The sequence below is a fragment of the Gobius niger genome (genome assembly GCF_951799975.1).
Source record: "Gobius niger genome assembly, chromosome: 5".
In the NCBI taxonomy this organism is placed as follows: Eukaryota; Metazoa; Chordata; class Actinopteri; order Gobiiformes; family Gobiidae; genus Gobius; species Gobius niger.
The window spans coordinates 1,522,643-1,539,664 of record NC_136856.1 but is presented as its reverse complement, the minus strand read 5'-3'; the positions used below and the strand labels follow the sequence as shown (position 1 = coordinate 1,539,664).

The 17,022-nt window shown below is 48.5% G+C and overlaps 1 protein-coding gene across 2 annotated transcripts in view; it reads left to right on the top strand.

Moving 5' to 3' along the window:
- Nucleotides 1-17,022, top strand: part of snx25 (sorting nexin 25) — a 42,867-nt gene that overhangs the window by 16,665 nt on the left and 9,180 nt on the right. For both annotated transcript variants that reach the window (XM_079556188.1, XM_079556189.1), the window contains exons 5-12: nt 3,000-3,172; nt 4,211-4,397; nt 6,554-6,624; nt 7,853-8,043; nt 13,102-13,233; nt 14,536-14,685; nt 14,777-14,896; nt 15,940-16,107. In XM_079556188.1, the coding sequence (XP_079412314.1) occupies nt 3,000-3,172; nt 4,211-4,397; nt 6,554-6,624; nt 7,853-8,043; nt 13,102-13,233; nt 14,536-14,685; nt 14,777-14,896; nt 15,940-16,107 (1,192 nt within the window). The remainder of the gene's footprint in view (nt 1-2,999; nt 3,173-4,210; nt 4,398-6,553; nt 6,625-7,852; nt 8,044-13,101; nt 13,234-14,535; nt 14,686-14,776; nt 14,897-15,939; nt 16,108-17,022) is intronic.

The window sequence follows — 17,022 nt, the reverse complement described above, 5'->3', positions numbered from 1 at the left end:
TCCCACCTGGACATGTTTTCTCCTGTTCTCCAAATTCTCCAAATCTAAAGGCAAAAAACGAGAAGAAAATGAGGATGTAAATTGACAAAAATGACAAAAATCCAGCAAAAAATGACAAAAATCCAGCAAAAAAAGTGACAAAAATTCAGTAAAAAAGACAAAAATCCAGCAAAAAAAAAGACAAAAATCAAGCAAAAAAAAGACAAAAATCCAGCAAAAAAAGTGACAAAAATCCAGTAAAAAAGACAAGAATCCAGCAAAAAAAATAAAAAAAATCCAGCAAAAAAAAGACAAAAATCCAGCAAAAAAAGACAAAAATCCAGCAAAAAAAATGACAAAAAATCCAGCAAAAAATGACAAAATCCAACTAAAAAGTGACAAAAATCCAGCAAAAAATGACAAAAATCCAGCAAAAAAAAAGACAAAATCCAACTAAAAAGTGACAAAAATCCAGCAAAAAAATGACAAAAATCCAGAAAAAAAATGACAAAAATCCAGAAAAAAAAAGCCGAAAAAAAGCAAAATATATCAAAAATCCAGCAAAAAAAAAGACCAAAATCCAGCAAAAAATTTGACAAAATGCATCAAAAAAGTAACAAAAAAAGTAACTAAAGTGCCATAAAAAAGTGTCAAAAATCCAGCAAAAATGTGTCAAAAATCCAGCAAAAAATGACAAAAATCCAGCAAAAAAAAGAAAAAAATCCAGCAAAAAATGACAAAAATCCAGCAAAAAAAAGACAAAAATCCAGCAAAAAATGACAAAAATCCAGCAAAAAAAAGACAAAAATCCAGCAAAAAATGAAAAAAATCCAGCAAAAAATGACAAAAATCCAACAAAAAAAAGACAAAAAAACAGCAAAAATGTCAAAAATCCAGCAAAAAATGTGACAAAATGCATCAAAAAAGTAACAAAAAAAGTAACAAAAGTGCCATAAAAAAGTGACAAAAACACATAAGGGGAATAAAAAGTGACGACAATGGCAAAGAGGAGAGAATGCATTTGGTTTTGGCGGGTGGTAAGAGGTTAACCCATATATATCAACAGGATAAAACCATAATTTAAACCTGCCTCAGTCCATTACTGTTGCTTTTTATTCATAAAGCGCCTTATTTTACGAAAACAGAAAATGTCAGACACATTTTTTTCTCATATTTATGTCAATAATCTAGAGCAAAAGTGTAAAAGTATTTAATCCTCCGCCTTTGCTTTATGCTCAGACTCATAATGATTTCTTCCCTGCTCTGAATCCCGCCTGAGTGAAACCACTGCTTCAAATCAAAATGCAGGACGCGTTCCCGCTGGTGCAGTGGGTGGAATTACGCCCAGTGTTTGGGTAACATTACACGGACAGTCGGCTCTGGGGATTTACGTGATGACTTTACCGTTTTTTAGTGGCGACGGCGCAGACGTTTCCTCGCTCATGTCTTCAAAAAACCCCACTCTCCTCCGTCTGCTCGTCCCGTGTTTCTATCATTAGGCTCCATCAGTTTGGCTCCTTTGTCAGTGTCAGGTGGGCTGTTAGAGGATGATTCACACGTGGCAGCTCGTTTCATCACGGCACAAAAGCGTCTGTCCTCCCTCGTTCCTTCAGTGTCTGGAAACAACATGGCAGCGGAGCTAATCTGAGGCCAACACACAAACATGACACAATCCTGCACACATGATCAGCCGCCGGACGGGACAGCGAGTACGGAGAGGCTGATGGCGCAGGTTGGCAGCCCCAGGACCATAATCTACATTTATATGAACGCCTCAGCCTCGTTTCAGCTTTACGTCTGTAGAGCCTTGACCCGTGGGTGTAAATGAGTGGGATGGCCTTCTTTGCCCAACAGGAGGCTGGGAAATTGGGACACTTTTATTTACGAGACCTCGCCTGGACTGCTGCCCTCCTTCATCTGTAATTTACTCACACAGAGAAGTGTTGATTCTTGGGCTATATCCACACGAAGACAAAACGCTTACATTTTCAGAAACTTCCTCTGTGAGCCTGAAGCAGCTCAGTAAACGTGAGCGTCCACATGGGTTGACTCAGGTCTGTGGAAACTGTGATTCATCCTCCAGGCCTGTGTGAGGCGCTGTGACGCTAACACAGAGAATAGAACCAGATGTAGAGGATTAAAGAGAGTGAAGCTGATTGAAGGATTTAGGATCTAAAGAAGAGACTTTTCCTGTCAGTCTAAAAACACAGACTGACTTGTGTTCTTCTACTCGTCACCTGTGGCTTGTGGAGCAAAGAGGGGCGGAGTCAAACCATCATAGATCCATGAGGAAAACTCAGTATCAGGTCATTATGGATCACAGACTCTGGAGCTGTGATGTCATCGAGACGTCGTAACAACGGAGCCACGTAAACGGCCTTTTCAGATCTTTCCTCTGGGACCTGGTTTGGAAAATGTTTGTTTACAGACCCTCAAAACGCCGGCTCGTCTGGACGATACACTGGGCTGATATCTTTGTGTTTGGTCCTCAGCTGGACTTCGTCACGACAGGGTCTTACTCTTTACATGCGACCGGTCGGTCATTTGCTGCTCTCTGGTCCATTTGCTGCACAGAAGTGTAACTATTGATGACTGTGTAACGTTTACTGCCCCTTGACTCCATTGAAAAGGCTCTCCGTATCAACCGGACTTTCCTGGTTTGATTAAAGGGACTTTACGGCGTTTTAAAATGTTAAAACTAAGTATTTTACTCCCCCACATGTTCCTCCGTGTCCTAATGTGTAGAATGAGCTCAGATCTGTTCAACTGCCTCTAAAATCCTGCACTGTCACTCAGAAAGTTGTTAATTTGTGTCCGAAGTGCCGTCATAAACAAGCTTGATATAGAAGCTGAAGACCTGAAGTGGCAGTAGTAAGTATAAAAATGACCAACTAGTCCCTTTAAAGTTTATGAATCGATACTAAAACCTCTAATTCTAAGAAAACTTTGAGCGCCTCAGTAAATGCTCATGTGTAAGGAGTGACTTTTACCGGGTGGTCTCCCTGTGTGTGGTTTCCCAGGCCGGAGGAGTGCGCCCGCCCCTTCCCCCTGCACCCCTGCCTGGTGAGCCCCGAGGCGGAGCTGGCCTTCCTGCGCTGTGTGGCCCGGATCCTGCTGCTGTGTCTGCTGCCGCACAAAGACGCCAAATCACACACTCTGCGCTGCTGCCTCACCGAGGTCATCACCAACAAAGGTACGGCGCTCCGGGTTGGTAATGCACTTTACTGAGGCTCCTGTTAGGGCTCCTCAGCGCACTTCCTGTCTGAGGGAGGAGGCTGTATCTGCTCCGTTCAGTCGAGTGTCTGATAATCTCCTTCAGCTGCAAAGGTCACTGCTTCAGGGAGCACTTCAGTAAGAGTGACGTCAACCGAACCAGACTCACGCTGAGACCGCGCTGAGGGAATGTTGATTGACAGTAGCAGAACATAATGTAAAGTCTTTAATAGTTCTTGTAGGATTTTGTTATCTTACTTCAGGGGGAGGCAACGTCAGGCCCTCCAGCACAGAACCTCTGGCCCTCAAGATGATTTTGAGAAACATTATTACACAAATCAGAGAGGACTTTTAACATTGTTAGAGTTAAATGGGAGAAAAAAGGTATAAATACTGTCAATACACCCAATGAGGTCATATATGATGCACAACACTGGCATTTGAAAGAAGTGCACTCTCGTTTTAAGGAAGAAATGACATAAATCTACATGAATGAACAGATTAAATCTAAGGTTTGAGTAGATTGGGTCTGGTCTTAGATGAGATTAAACCTTTAGTCGTAGTTATTCTCTTAATTCAGATAATTTTGTGTCCTTTCAAGTGAAAATTTGTCTGATTTCAACTTTTAATCTTGTTCCATTGGTGCTATAGCATTTGTATCTTGGATTAGTTCAAATTAGACTCGAATTCAACATAGAAGAACTTTAATTCAAGCATTTTTCAGTCATTTCTCTCCTTAAAGATGGTCATGTTTCCAGTGTTTGGGCTAATAATCAGCGGCTTCGGCCCTTGGTCTGTTTACAATAAAGAAAATCGTCCCTCTGCCAAGAAAACTTGCCTACTTGTCTTACTTAGTCTTGTCATGGTTGTGGGTAACATGCGAGAAACGACTGTACTTGGGATACACAATCTGTTCCATTTTCTTGGTTTTCTTGGCTGTATTTGTGGGCAGAGTTGGGTTTGCTTTGACTTTAAAAACGAGATGAACTGACGAGTGGCTCCTCTCTGTTCTGGCCAGTGCTGAAGCCTTTGGTGGAGGTGCTGAGCGACCCGGACTCCATAAACCGGATGCTCCTGTCCCAGCTGGAGCAGCGGGAGCAGCAGGCCGAGCAGCAGAAGAAAGCCTACACCTACGCGGCCTCCTACGAAGACTTCATCAAACTCATCTCCACCTCCGCCGACGTCAACTTCCTCAAACAACTCAGGCAAGACGCTTCCACAAGTAGAACCGGTTCTCCATTCCCGTATTCAGGGTGGCAGAGCGGTTATCCCGCGCCCTGCCGTGTTCCCACACATCCACGCCTTGTTTTCACAGCGCTCTCGCACAACAGAGTAAACATGGAGCTTTAACACAATCAACCAAGAACAAAACATCCAGGCCTTCATTTCTCTTTTTTTACCATCATTAACCCTATCTGTGTATCTGCATTTTAACACTAATGACACTGTGGGCGGGCCAGTGGACACGGTTTTAAGATAAAACAGTCCAGTTTCGTGGTTTTGTTTGGAGAGCGTGGGCGATTGTGTAACACAGAGCAGTTCAGTAAAAGGAGGGAGCACTTTTACACACACACATCTTACCGAGGACGTACGAGAGGACATTTTAAAGCTCTAACCCTCCTCTTTCCCATGCAGAGCTATTCATATGGGGGCTATTATGGGCGATTTATCTGTGGGGTCCTATAGCAAACTTCAACTGGGTGTATTTAGCCCCACACTTTTGTTTAGGCCTGGAACAGTAATGCCAGCTCTGTCTCGCAATAAAATGTTTCAACAATACAATTATGAAAGCAAAAAGTACCAACACTGGCGATGCAGAAGGCCTTTTTCTGAAGGGGGGCTTTAAAACGACATTAATCATTTGTGTCTGAAGTACCGTCACGCACCACGCACAATGAGCGCATGTTTGTGGGCGGAGCCTCAAAGGCCACGACGTCACAGACTGAAGCGCAAACAACTTATTATGTACATAAAGAAATGAGTAAAACGAGCATTTATCAGTGAAAAAGACGATCAAACTTACAATTCACTGTTAGAAGTGCAGCTAATCCACGGCGGCTCCTCAAAACAAACCCACACGGTCCAAATAGTGATGATAGTTTTCCTCTTCGAAGGTAAACTCTTCATCCACGTGTGTGTCCTGGTCTCTGAGGCTCCTCACGTGTTTCTGTTTTACCTTTTAGACGAGTTAGAGCAACTTTGTAGCTGATTTTACAGTAAAATCAGCAGCTCCTCTTGGTGCCGCATGTATCATCCGTGCTTCCTGTTTGGGCCGAGTGTTTCCCTGGGATTGACCTGACAGGCGCTGCCCATATTTTTTCCAGACTGCGACAGGACTGACCAATTCTCCTCGATTTAAAACATGATCGCCCTTTATTAAAATCACAATTAGATAAAAATGTGATTAATTGTCCAGCCCTAAGCAGTAATAGCAATATCGATGAATGAATAGGAACAGTACCAGGTGAGAGTAGGGCTGCTCGATTATTGAAAAAATAATAATCACGATTATTTTTGTCATAATTGAAATCACGATTATTCAAACGATTATTTGTTGCCTTTAAAAAAAAACATCAAAAAAGTGACAAAAATCCAGCAAAAAAGTGACAAAAATCCAGCAAAAAAGTGACAAAAATCCAGCAAAAAAAAGACAAAAATCCATCAAAAAAAGACAAAAATCCATCAAAAAAAGACAAAAATCCATCAAAAAAGTGACAAAAATCCAGCCAAAAAAAGACAAAAATCCATCAAAAAAGTGACAAAAATCCAGCAAAAAAAGACAAAAATCCATCAAAAAAAGACAAAAATCCATCAAAAAAGTGACAAAAATCCAGCAAAAAAGTGACAAAAATCCAGCAAAAAAAAGACAAAAATCCAGCAAAAAAAGTGACAAAAATCCAGCAAAAAAGTGACAAAAAGCCAAGCAAAAAAAGACAAAAATCCCAAAATTAAAAATTTGAAAAAAAATAATAAAAAAATATATATATAATCGATTTTTTTGCGATTATGCTAATTTTGTAATCGTTAACTGTTGTAATCGAAATCGTAATCGAATTTCGATTAATTGCACAGCCCTAGGTGAGAGAGCCACTGTTTGTGCTTTGGTGACACCAGAAAAAGGAAATAGCGCCGAGTAAAGAAGTCGTGTAATTATTTGTAACACCTGCTGCCCCTCTGCTCTGCGTCTGTCCTCAGATAAACTACAAAAAAAGATGCTACTCTGTCCAGTTTCCATAGGAGCAGACAGAACCCACACACAGCCCAAACCCGCTCCATTAGTCTGAGGAACGGTCAGAAAGGATGTGATTTTGCAGCGTTATTTACTCTGTTTGGTGTGTGTTTGCCTCCTCCGTCTCCGCAGGTATCAGATCGTGGTAGAAATTATTCACGCCACCACCATCAGCAGCCTGCCGCAGCTCAAGAAGCAGAAAGGTACGACGCTTCAGTGAGCAGCAAACACAAAACCTTTATTATTCTCAGATCTCAGTGAGGGATTATTTTGGATAATACAGAGTCTAATAATAGTACGCAGCAAACAATCCAATATGTATTGAATAAAAAGAGGGAAAGGGCAGATTATTCACTGGACGGATAGACCTGTATTGATTGCTCTTCAGATAAGTTTATTAGTCCTTGATTCGAGTTGGGAAGTAAATAAAGTCAGTATTTTTACACTTCAATGAAGAAAAAAAACACACATCGTTTTAGCTTTTAAATTAAGATGAATCGCAACGTACGAATAGTGAAGATGTTTTTTACTTGATGATTCAAAATAAGTCAAATATCTTTAATTTGAGTAATATAAATACTTGAGTAAACATTGGGTTCATGCATCACTAGGTTAGGTCCCAGTGATCTAAAAAACGTAACCTGATTTTTCTTCACAGGGATGAGGTCATGAGCAAATTTCACAACTTTCAGGCAGCAAAGAGCAGCTAAACTGACAGTGATGTCCAGCTCATGAGAGATGAGATGAGTTTTGAATTTACTGATGGGAAACGGGTACAGGGCCTTTTGAACAGTTTTAATATATTTGACAGTGATAATTGGACATAAGGGCTTTTTTACATTACTCTGAACGTTCTCACTGAGTTGTACCTTATACCCAGTGGGAAAGGAACGCACTTCTGTATGGTCCTCATGGCGGGAGCTGACATTGCTGTTATACCACCCCCTGGTGGCCGGGGCGACTCCAAGAGACACTTGGGAGCTTTGATTCTAATGGGACTTCAAACGTCCCAAGAACGGCTTTAAAGCCTGGCTCCAATGTTTTTCTTTTTCTATCACTATGACCCATGTGACCCATGTGACCCATGTGACCACGCTGGGGGAGGTGACATATTTTTAACCACGCTTGTTTTTGTTTATCAGCCCGAAATGTATAAGCATTTTCAGTGCATTGACTGGCTCTGTGGAGGCTCCGCCCACCCCGCGAGTGCAGGGCTTCCCGCCTTTTTGCCCTTTTAAGGCACAGGCTGCGAGATAGAGCGGCAGGAACCTTTTTCAATGAATGGGGCTGAATGGGAGCCGCTCATCTTTACTATATTACATCTGTGCTTATACCCCAGTGACTGTTCTTAGAGCTGCAGCTGATACGTTTATTATCTTAGTATCTTAGTCTCAGACTCTTCCTGATCCCGTCTGCTTCATGTGGTTCCAGATCGTAAAGGTAAAGAGCTGGCGGCCATGAAGGCCGACCTGCTGCGAGCCCGAGACATGAAGCGCTACATCAACCAGCTGACCGTGGCCAAGAAGCAGTGTGAGAAACGCATCCGTCTGCTGGGGGGGCCGCACTACGACAACAGCGAGGAGGGGGGGAGCGACGACACCGACGAGCCTCAGAGTCAGAGGGTAAGAGACTAAAGTGAGGAGGGGGGAGCGACGACACTGACGAGCCTCAGAGTCAGAGGGTAAGAGTCAGCGAGGAGGGGGGAGCGACGACACTGACGAGCCTCAGAGTCAGAGGGTAAGAGTCAGTGAGGAGGGGGGGGAGCGACGACACCGACGAGCCTCAGAGTCAGAGGGTAAGAGTCAGCGAGGAGGGGGGAGCGACGACACTGACGAGCCTCAGAGTCAGAGGGTAAGAGTCAGTGAGGAGGGGGGGAGCGACGACACCGACGAGCCTCAGAGTCAGAGGGTAAGAGTCAGTGAGGAGGGGGGAGCGACGACACCGACGAGCCTCAGAGTCAGAGGGTAAGAGTCAGTGAGGAGGGGGGAGCGACGACACCGACGAGCCTCAGAGTCAGAGGGTAAGAGTCAGTGAGGAGGGGGGAGCGACGACACTGACGAGCCTCAGAGTCAGAGGGTAAGAGTCAGCGAGGAGGAGGGGGGGAGCGACGACACTGACGAGCCTCAGAGTCAGAGGGTAAGAGTCAGTGAGGAGGGGGGAGCGACGACACTGACGAGCCTCAGAGTCAGAGGGTAAGAGTCAGTGAGGAGGGGGGGGAGCGACGACACCGACGAGCCTCAGAGTCAGAGGGTAAGAGTCAGTGAGGAGGGGGGGGGAGCGACGACACTGACGAGCCTCAGAGTCAGAGGGTAAGAGTCAGTGAGGAGGGGGGGAGCGACGACACCGACGAGCCTCAGAGTCAGAGGGTAAGAGTCAGTGAGGAGGGGGGAGCGACGACACTGACGAGCCTCAGAGTCAGAGGGTAAGAGTCAGCGAGGAGGGGGGGGGAGCGACGACACCGACGAGCCTCAGAGTCAGAGGGTAAGAGTCAGTGAGGAGGGGGGAGCGACGACACTGACGAGCCTCAGAGTCAGAGGGTAAGAGTCAGTGAGGAGGGGGGAGCGACGACACTGACGAGCCTCAGAGTCAGAGGGTAAGAGTCAGCGAGGAGGGGGGGGGAGCGACGACACTGACGAGCCTCAGAGTCAGAGGGTAAGAGTCAGTGAGGAGGGGGGAGCGACGACACTGACGAGCCCCAGAGTCAGAGGGTAAGAGTCAGTGAGGAGGGGGGAGCGACGACACTGACGAGCCCCAGAGTCAGAGGGTAAGAGTCAGCGAGGAGGGGGGAGCGACGACACCGACGAGCCTCAGAGTCAGAGGGTAAGAGTCAGTGAGGAGGGGGGAGCGACGACACCGACGAGCCTCAGAGTCAGAGGGTAAGAGTCAGTGAGGAGGGGGGAGCGACGACACTGACGAGCCCCAGAGTCAGAGGGTAAGAGTCAGCGAGGAGGGGGGGGGGAGCGACGACACCGACGAGCCTCAGAGTCAGAGGGTAAGAGTCAGCGAGGAGGGGGGGAGCGACGACACTGACGAGCCTCAGAGTCAGAGGGTAAGAGTCAGTGAGGAGGGGGGGGGGAGCGACGACACCGACGAGCCTCAGAGTCAGAGGGTAAGAGTCAGTGAGGAGGGGGGAGCGACGACACTGACGAGCCTCAGAGTCAGAGGGTAAGAGTCAGCGAGGAGGGGGGGAGCGACGACACTGACGAGCCTCAGAGTCAGAGGGTAAGAGTCAGTGAGGAGGGGGGGGGAGCGACGACACCGACGAGCCTCAGAGTCAGAGGGTAAGAGTCAGTGAGGAGGGGGGAGCGACGACACCGACGAGCCTCAGAGTCAGAGGGTAAGAGTCAGCGAGGAGGGGGGGGGCGATGACACCGACGAGCCTCAGAGTCAGAGGGTAAGAGTCAGCGAGGAGGGGGGGAGCGACGACACTGACGAGCCTCAGAGTCAGAGGGTAAGAGTCAGCGAGGAGGGGGGGAGCGACGACACTGACGAGCCTCAGAGTCAGAGGGTAAGAGTCAGCGAGGAGGGGGGGAGCGACGACACTGACGAGCCTCAGAGTCAGAGGGTAAGAGTCAGCGAGGAGGGGGGGAGCGACGACACTGACGAGCCTCAGAGTCAGAGGGTAAGAGTCAGCGAGGAGGGGGGGAGCGACGACACTGACGAGCCTCAGAGTCAGAGGGTAAGAGTCAGCGAGGAGGGGGGGGGGGGACGACACCGACGAGCCTCAGAGTCAGAGGGTAAGAGTCAGCGAGGAGGGGGGAGCGACGACACCGACGAGCCTCAGAGTCAGAGGGTAAGAGTCAGCGAGGAGGGGGGGGGAGCGACGACACTGACGAGCCTCAGAGTCAGAGGGTAAGAGACTAAAGCGAGGAGGGGGGGAGCGACGACACTGACGAGCCTCAGAGTCAGAGGGTAAGAGTCAGCGAGGAGGGGGGGAGCGACGACACTGACGAGCCCCAGAGTCAGAGGGTAAGAGTCAGCGAGGAGGGGGGGAGCGACGACACTGACGAGCCTCAGAGTCAGAGGGTAAGAGTCAGTGAGGAGGGGGGGAGCGACGACACTGACGAGCCTCAGAGTCAGAGGGTAAGAGTCAGCGAGGAGGGGGGGAGCGACGACACTGACGAGCCTCAGAGTCAGAGGGTAAGAGTCAGCGAGGAGGGGGGGAGCGACGACACTGACGAGCCCCAGAGTCAGAGGGTAAGAGTCAGCGAGGAGGGGGGGAGCGACGACACTGACGAGCCTCAGAGTCAGAGGGTAAGAGTCAGTGAGGAGGGGGGAGCGACGACACTGACGAGCCTCAGAGTCAGAGGGTAAGAGTCAGTGAGGAGGGGGGAGCGACGACACTGACGAGCCTCAGAGTCAGAGGGTAAGAGACTAAAGTGAGGAGGGGGGAGCGACGACACTGACGAGCCTCAGAGTCAGAGGGTAAGAGTCAGCGAGGAGGGGGGGAGCGACGACACCGACGAGCCTCAGAGTCAGAGGGTAAGAGTCAGCGAGGAGGGGGGAGCGACGACACTGACGAGCCTCAGAGTCAGAGGGTAAGAGTCAGCGAGGAGGGGGGAGCGACGACACTGACGAGCCCCAGAGTCAGAGGGTAAGAGTCAGTGAGGAGGGGGGGAGCGACGACACCGACGAGCCTCAGAGTCAGAGGGTAAGAGTCAGTGAGGAGGGGGGAGCGACGACACTGACGAGCCTCAGAGTCAGAGGGTAAGAGTCAGTGAGGAGGGGGGAGCGACGACACTGACGAGCCTCAGAGTCAGAGGGTAAGAGTCAGCGAGGAGGGGGGAGCGACGACACCGACGAGCCTCAGAGTCAGAGGGTAAGAGTCAGTGAGGAGGGGGGGAGCGACGACACTGACGAGCCTCAGAGTCAGAGGGTAAGAGACTAAAGTGAGGAGGGGGGAGCGACGACACTGACGAGCCTCAGAGTCAGAGGGTAAGAGTCAGCGAGGAGGGGGGGAGGCGACGACACCGACGAGCCTCAGAGTCAGAGGGTAAGAGTCAGCGAGGAGGGGGGGAGCGACGACACTGACGAGCCTCAGAGTCAGAGGGTAAGAGTCAGCGAGGAGGGGGGGGGAGCGACGACACTGACGAGCCTCAGAGTCAGAGGGTAAGAGTCAGCGAGGAGGGGGGGGAGCGACGACACCGACGAGCCTCAGAGTCAGAGGGTAAGAGACTAAAGTGAGGAGGGGGGAGCGACGACACCGACGAGCCTCAGAGTCAGAGGGTAAGAGTCAGTGAGGAGGGGGGAGCGACGACACTGACGAGCCTCAGAGTCAGAGGGTAAGAGTCAGCGAGGAGGGGGGAGCGACGACACTGACGAGCCTCAGAGTCAGAGGGTAAGAGTCAGTGAGGAGGGGGGGGGAGCGACGACACTGACGAGCCTCAGAGTCAGAGGGTAAGAGTCAGCGAGGAGGGGGGGAGGCGACAACACTGACGAGCCTCAGAGTCAGAGGGTAAGAGTCAGCGAGGAGGGGGGAGCGACGACACCGACGAGCCTCAGAGTCAGAGGGTAAGAGTCAGCGAGGAGGGGGGGAGCGACGACACTGACGAGCCTCAGAGTCAGAGGGTAAGAGTCAGTGAGGAGGGGGGAGCGACGACACTGACGAGCCTCAGAGTCAGAGGGTAAGAGTCAGTGAGGAGGGGGGAGCGACGACACTGACGAGCCTCAGAGTCAGAGGGTAAGAGTCAGTGAGGAGGGGGGAGCGACGACACCGACGAGCCCCAGAGTCAGAGGGTAAGAGTCAGCGAGGAGGGGGGGAGCGACGACACCGACGAGCCTCAGAGTCAGAGGGTAAGAGTCAGCGAGGAGGGGGGGGGGCGATGACACTGACGAGCCTCAGAGTCAGAGGGTAAGAGTCAGCGAGGAGGGGGGGAGCGACGACACCGACGAGCCTCAGAGTCAGAGGGTAAGAGTCAGCGAGGAGGGGGGGGGCGATGACACCGACGAGCCTCAGAGTCAGAGGGTAAGAGTCAGTGAGGAGGGGGGAGCGACGACACTGACGAGCCTCAGAGTCAGAGGGTAAGAGTCAGCGAGGAGGGGGGAGCGACGACACTGACGAGCCTCAGAGTCAGAGGGTAAGAGTCAGCGAGGAGGGGGGAGCGACGACACTGACGAGCCTCAGAGTCAGAGGGTAAGAGTCAGCGAGGAGGGGGGAGCGACGACACTGACGAGCCTCAGAGTCAGAGGGTAAGAGTCAGCGAGGACGGGGGAGGCGACGACACTGACGAGCCTCAGAGTCAGAGGGTAAGAGTCAGCGAGGAGGGGGGGAGCGACGACACTGACGAGCCTCAGAGTCAGAGGGTAAGAGTCAGCGAGGAGGGGGGAGGCATTGTTCTCTGTCTAACTGCTCTGACTAAGAAACCAGACTAATTCAGGATCCTGCCTCCACCTGAAACGATCCAATTATACTGTGCACACCAAAGCTGCCTCAATATTCCCGCCCAGGTTCAATGTTTGCCCAGAGGGAACAGGTTAGTCAAGCTCACAGGAGATATCGGTGAATCCAGGCGGGATAAAGCAAAGCCTAATTTGACCTCATATGACTGTCAAACACGTCTGGGTAACTTGAACGGCGGCATATTTGTCCAAACCTGTTTTATCTGAATTCATGCTTCGACTTATTACCGTGTTGAGTCATGTTATGTGTGTTGTTATAATATGATGTCACTCTCCCTCAGATCCTTCAGTTCCACGACATCCTGTGTAACGCGGGCCACAGGGAGCACTTCAGGGTTTACATGGAGCGTGTGGATAAGCGGGCGCTCATCAGCTTCTGGGAGCTCGTGGAGACGCTCAAAACTGCCAACAAGGTGAGAGGCGCAGACAGAATGTGGAAGATCTCAAAGGCTGTTTCCAAGAACGTACAGGTGTAATGTTGTCCAGGAGCTGCACGAACACGAGCCTCAGATCAGATTTCTGGGGGTGCTTTGCAAACCCGGAAGACAGGTGTTACATTATGGGCGTTGGTTCTAAAAGTGAATCCTCTTTGGTTCTGGTGAAGCTTCACAAACATCCATCAGAGACAGTCACAGAAAAACAATGTTTTGGTGAAAGTCGCCGAATCCCAGAGAGAAAAACAACTTCTGGCGAGTGGCCTCTTCTTTAGGAAGGTTCAATAAAGTCCTCTTAAAAAAAAGTGCTTTTAAGTAAAAAGAACAGGCGTGTCCAGAGTAGGTTAGAAAGAGCTCCTTCTTCACAGGTTTCAGGGCAAACATGACGTCTGTTCAGACACTCAGGAGGTGCGTTTGTTTTCATTGCAGTTCAGTTCAGTTTATTTATTATGAATATACAGTAAAAACATTTACACATTCATTCATGGAGTATTGCATATTCATAAATGGGACACCCTTGAAGCAACAGTTTGCTTATATATGGGGCCCAAGATTGCAGGGGCAGTGCAGACGCTTTGGGCACTTCCTTTTAAAAATGTCTTTATTTCTTGTTTTATAAATTAGAATCAGGCCTAAGGCATTACATCACAGACGTCGGGCTCTTCCTGTTTGACTCTATGATGTAAAAAACGTCAGAGTCACAGCTCAGTGGTTTTCCAGGAGAGGGCGGAGCCTCAGAGAGCAGGATTCAGGAGGATTGCTGAGAACTGTGTGAATGAAGCCAAAAACCACTCTGGCGGTGTTTTGATAAGGAAATAGCAACAACATGGATAAAATCTCCAGAGAGTCGATTTTGTCTGATATAGGACCTTTAAGCTCTTTTAAGTCTATGAAGATTTTGAATGAGATTTCTAATTCGGGCTCTGGGCTTTACATTTGACTTGCTTGTCAAATGTTTGCTTACTTGTTTTGTGCAGAATTACCGGCAACATTTGACTTTACAGCACAGTAACTGTGAGGGCCTGGAATTAGTGTAATCAGTCTAATTACATGAATCAGAACTGCCATTCTCTGCTTTATTTTATGGTGATATAATCCGTCACCCTCGTATAAACTGGGCTAAAACTGCTATTTACCCCTCGTAGTTAACATGTAATCATTCTATTTTTAATCCTGTTTTATAACTGTGATAGCACAAACAGAAAGCAGCCAGTTTTTCCTGTACAAAACCTGTGTCTGCTCTTTTATTTGGAGCTAAATGGATGTGATTTGTTTTGACAGAACGAAGTGCCGCAGATCGTGGGGGAGATCTATCAGAAGTTCTTTGTGGAGAGCAGAGAGATCGCGGTGGAGAAGGTCCTCCTGAAGGAGATCCAGCAGAGTCTGGTGGGAAACCGAGGCACAGAGGTGTTCACCCGACTGCAGGAACAGGTGACAGCACCAGGCCCTGTTCACTCAGATCACTGTGTTTCACTCAGATCACTGTATTAACTCTGCTTCACTCACTCTGCTCTGTGTTCAGGTGACGGAGACGATGAGAGAGCGCTACTACCCCTCGTTCCTGGTGTCGGACCTCTACGACAAGCTCATCAGGAGAGACGAGCAACAGAACCCGTCGCAGTGTAGCACCGAGGAGAAGGAGGTACGGCGGCTTCACAGGCTTTCGGAAATTCTTAATGTCGGGAAATGATGCAAATCGAGAGTGTTGAGTGTTCTCAGTGGGTGTAACGCTAAACCAGGAGAGATCTGAAACCACAAAAGACCCGTTTCAGCGTCAGCAAAAGCTTTCTGATGACGGGAAATCTGCAACATCCAGGAAATACATAAACAAAGTCCATTTAATCGATGCAGCGAGACAGAATGGGTTTTTCTCGAGAAAGTTGTTCTGAGCAGCCATCTGAAGTCATCATGTAGATCATCATTTTACTTGACCAAAGCAACAAAGTGGACAAGAGATTGTGCAAAAATGTTCGAAGATCCAAGGGTGATCCTCTGTTTTATAGTGAGCTGACGGGAGGTGGCTCTGTGTGGAAAAGTAAACGCCCCCTCTGTGATAAGCCCAGAATAACCACATTTTTGGGAAAGCTGAGTTCAGTTTCTTTGGCCACTCCTGAGCCTAATTACCATCAAGTTTGTTGAATCAAGAAAATATCACATTTAGACCGGTCAGACAAATAAAGAAGGCTACAAAACCTATAGCGCCATGAAATGAGTCCAAGAGGAAACAAAGACTCATCCAGGAGGTCACCAAAGAACCCAGAAGGACGTCTGAAGATCTGCAGCTTCACTGGGCTCAGTCAAAGTCTAACTATAAGACACTGAGCAAAAATGGCCTCCACGGAGAGTCCTGAGGCGACGAACGAAACAGCTCGTCTCTCATTCGCCAAAAAACAAGCAGACAAGGATCCCAAACATACGAACAAGTCCACCTCTGAACGGCTCAAAAAGAAGAAATTAAAGTTTTGGAGCGGCCAGGTCAAAGTCCAGACTCTGATCTGTGTGATAAATATTTGTAGCATTTGACCCCAAACTCCATTGTAGGCGACTCGAGGCTTCAATTCAGAGTTGCGTCCCTTACCAAGACTCTTCACCATCTTGCCTTCATGGTTGTGGATGGAAAAAAAAAACAGCATAAAACAAAGGCACTGTTGTCTGTAGTCAAAGGTTCTTGATCTGTGTTTCCAGTGCCCGGGTCTGGACACCGGAGAGGAGGAGGTGGGGGACGAGGGCAGTAAAGGCATCAACGAACAGGCGAGTTACGCGGCCACCAAACTCAGGCAGCTCTACGACAAGCTGGAATACAAGAGGCAGGCGCTGGGGTCCATCCAGAACGCCCCCAAACCAGACAAGAAGGTGAGGAATATGAAGGCACTCAGATCAGACAAGAAGGTAAGGAATATGAAGGCACTCAGGTCAGACAAGAAGGTCAGGAAACACACTCAGATCAGACAAGAAGGTCATGAAACACTCTCAGATCAGACAAGAAGGTCATGAAACACTCTCAGATCAGACAAGAAGGTCATGAAACACTCTCAGATCAGACAAGAAGGTCATGAAACACTCTCAGATCAGACAAGAAGGTCATGAAACACTCTCAGATCAGACAGGAAGGTCCGGAAACACACTCAGACCAGACAAGAAGGTCATGAAACACTCTCAGATCAGACAAGAAGGTCATGAAACACTCTCAGACCAGACAAGAAGGTCCGGAAACACTCTCAGATCAGACAAGAAGGTCATGAAACACTCTCAGATCAGACAAGAAGGTCATGAAACACACTCAGATCAGACAAGAAGGTCATGAAACACTCTCAGATCAGACAAGAAGGTCATGAAACACTCTCAGACCAGACAAGAAGGTCATGAAACACTCTCAGATCAGACAAGAAGGTCAGGAAACACTCTCAGATCAGACAAGAAGGTCATGAAACACTCTCAGATCAGACAAGAAGGTCATGAAACACTCTCAGATCAGACAAGAAGGTCCGGAAACACTCTCAGATCAGACAAGAAGGTCATGAAACACTCTCAGATCAGACAAGAAGGTCATGAAACACACTCAGATCAGACAAGAAGGTCATGAAACACACTCAGATCAGACAAGAAGGTCATGAAACACACTCAGATCAGACAAGAAGGTCATGAAACACTCAGATCAGACAAGAAGGTCATGAAACACACTCAGATCAGACAAGAAGGTCATGAAACACTCTCAGATCAGACAAGAAGGTCATGAAACACTCTCAGATCAGACAAGAAGGTCATGAA